General features: G+C 38.8%; 1 protein-coding gene across 1 annotated transcript; it reads right to left on the bottom strand.

Annotated features, from left to right (window-relative positions):
* Nucleotides 1–1,121: 1,121 nt before the first annotated feature.
* On the bottom strand, nucleotides 1,122–2,295 carry LOC127096266 (uncharacterized). The gene is made up of 2 exons (XM_051034860.1): nucleotides 1,966–2,295; nucleotides 1,122–1,832 (listed from the first exon to the last, which is right to left on the bottom strand). The coding sequence occupies exons 1-2, from the start codon at nucleotides 2,293–2,295 to the stop codon at nucleotides 1,122–1,124; spliced, it is 1,041 nt and encodes a 346-aa protein (XP_050890817.1).
* Between the last annotated feature and the right edge of the window lie 535 nt (nucleotides 2,296–2,830).

The raw sequence follows: 2,830 nt of genomic DNA, 5'->3' as shown, positions 1-2,830 counted from the left end.
TATCTTACAAATATCATCTTCTCACCCTTATCATCCAATTTCTTCCGAAGTTGGTTCGGTACATGACGATATGCAATCGATCCAAAAATGCGCAAATGATTCAAATTCAGTTTGAAGCCACTCCAAGCCTCTTCTGGTGTGAGTTTCTCTAGCTTCTTAGTGGGACACCTATTCAACAAGTAGGTGGCTGTAGACACGGCCTCACCCCACAATTCCTTAGGCAAATTTTTCCCACAAAGCATACTACGCACCATGTTCATTATTATACGATTTTTCCTCTCGGCAACCCTCTTTTGTTGAGGCGTATACGGAGGCACCACCTCACGTACAATTCCCTCAAGATCACAAAACTTCCCAAACTCACTAGAGGTATACTCACCTCCACCATCCGTTTTGAGAATTTTGAGCTTCCGACCGCGTTGGCGCTCCACCATGGATTTGAAATTCTTGAAAACTCCAAATACCTTATCTTTTCTCTTGATAAGATATGTCCAAAGCTTCCTACTAAAATCGTCAATGAACGTAACAAAATATCGATTGCCACCATAAGTCTCTACTTGCATCGGTCCGCAAACGTCGAAACATACCACCTCAAGTAAGCCTTTGGTTCTTCGACCCGCATCTTTGCTAAACACATTCTTGTGTTGTTTAGCCTTCACACATTCCTCACACAATTCAGTTGGAATACTAATGTGTGGCAGCCCCGTTACCATTTCACTTTGTTGCAACTTTCTTAGATCCCTAAAATTAAGGTGACCAAGAAGGTAATGCCATAACCGCTCATCTCTACTTGCCGCGGTAGCTAGACAACGATGCTCCATAACCTTTAACTCAACCTTAAAGGTTCTATTGGCAGCCATCGGCGCTTTTAGAATCAACACACCATTTGAATCCAAAACGCGTAAAATCTTGTCCTCCAAACGAATTTTGTATCCTCTTTCAAGTAATTGGCCAATGCTTGAAAGATTACACTTAATTCCCGGTATATACAAGACATCTTTGATCCTTGAATGTCCACCATTTCTTTTTCCGATCAAAACATCTCTTACCCCTTCGACGCTTATAGTGGTATCGTCAACAAATTTGACTTTACTTTTTGCCGCTTGATTGATTTGCACAAATCAATCTTTTCGACCCGTCATATGTATTGAACAACCGGAATCCAAGTACCACTCATCTCTCCCTTGGACTCCATCACGAACGGTAACCAATGCACTTCGATCCGAATGCGGTTTCTCGCTATTTTCCGGAACAGTACAGCTGCTGTCCCGCAAACTGTCACTACTGTAGTTGCTGCCCGGAACATCCGTAATGCCATAACTCTCCTCCGTGATCATTACTAGAAGTGTGTCCTCATCATCTACCTCTTCCCTAGCAACCTTGGCTTCATTATTGTGATTCTCATTCGATTTACCACGACACGAATTTGCAAAGTGTCCAAACTTTCTACACTTGTAGCATTTCACCTTACTCACATCACGCTTCTTAAAACCATTGCTATGACCACTATCCTTGGAGCTACTTTCACCATTTTCACTCGTCGAATGCTTTGAATTTTGCGAATCGTTTGAACCAAAATTCTGAAAATTTGATTTATCTCTCGCCGCAAATTTTCCTTTCGACCTCTTATTCTTTTCATTGAAACGCGTTTGCAAAGCAATCTCCGCTTTGGCTTTGTTGGCGCCTCTCTCATCCATCATTTGTTCATGTTCCTCTAACGAACTTTGCAATTCATCATTGCTCAAAGTTGTTAGATCCTTTGATTCTTCAATAGCCACAACTATGTTGTCGAAACGCGACGTTAACGAATGCAATACTTTCGATACAACATTCTACTCAAGAATCGTTTCCTCACAAGATTTGATTAACTAACCGGGTAATGCGCGTAATGTAGTCGTTGATCGTTTCTTTATCTTCCATTTGTGTTAACTCGAACCGTCGCTTGTAAGTTTGTAACCTTACAACCTTCGCTTTGACGACACCAGCATATGCTTTCTCCAAGATTTCCCATGCTTGCTTCGCCGATTCACAATCGCCGAGCTTCTCGAAATTATCGTTATCAACACACGAATGAATCAAGAATAGGGCTTTGTAATCGTTCTTCTTCTCTTTTTTGTGTGTAGCTCTTTGAATGTCAGTAGCCTTTGCTCCTAATTGTGTAACTCCATTGACGACGATCTCAAGCACCTCTTGATAACCAAACAAGACACTCATTTGTTTCGCCCATTTATCATAGTTCTTCGAATCAAGAATCAGGAGATCGGTGGGAATTCGATCATTGAAAACGGTTGCCATTGTTGCAGCGGATTAGGATCAATAATCAAAGCTCTTGATGCCAAATGTTAGAACATAAAACTCAAATTGAAGGTTTGACAATGGTGAAAGATAAGAAATTGGGGAAGATGAAGTAGAGAGAGAATTAGAGAGAAAAGAGTAATATTAGATGAATAATAATTTTGGCATTAATTGGAATTGAGAATATTACAAGAGTATTTATACATTGAGAGAATAAAATGATACAACTAAAATGACTCAACAAATAAATTTTGTTAGTTTTTAAAAATATAATAACAGAACTTTAATTGCATTTAACAGGAAATTGAGCAGATGTTAGTTGAATATTCCTCTTCTTAATTCTTCAACTTGTATCTGAAGTGAAACTTTGGTCTATACTATACTTTCTTTTTATTTCTTTTTTACTTTCATGTGTCTCTTTTTTTTTAATCATTTGTAGGATAGTAAAAAATTATGGAAAACACATAACAAATTCATTCATTGATTAAAGAACAAACAGTTTACAAAGTGAGAAAGCATGAAACAAACTTCTTTG

The sequence above is a fragment of the Lathyrus oleraceus genome, chromosome 6 (genome assembly GCF_024323335.1).
Source record: "Lathyrus oleraceus cultivar Zhongwan6 chromosome 6, CAAS_Psat_ZW6_1.0, whole genome shotgun sequence".
Lineage (NCBI taxonomy): Eukaryota > Viridiplantae > Streptophyta > Magnoliopsida > Fabales > Fabaceae > Lathyrus > Lathyrus oleraceus.
This window is presented reverse-complemented; position numbering and strand designations above follow the sequence as displayed.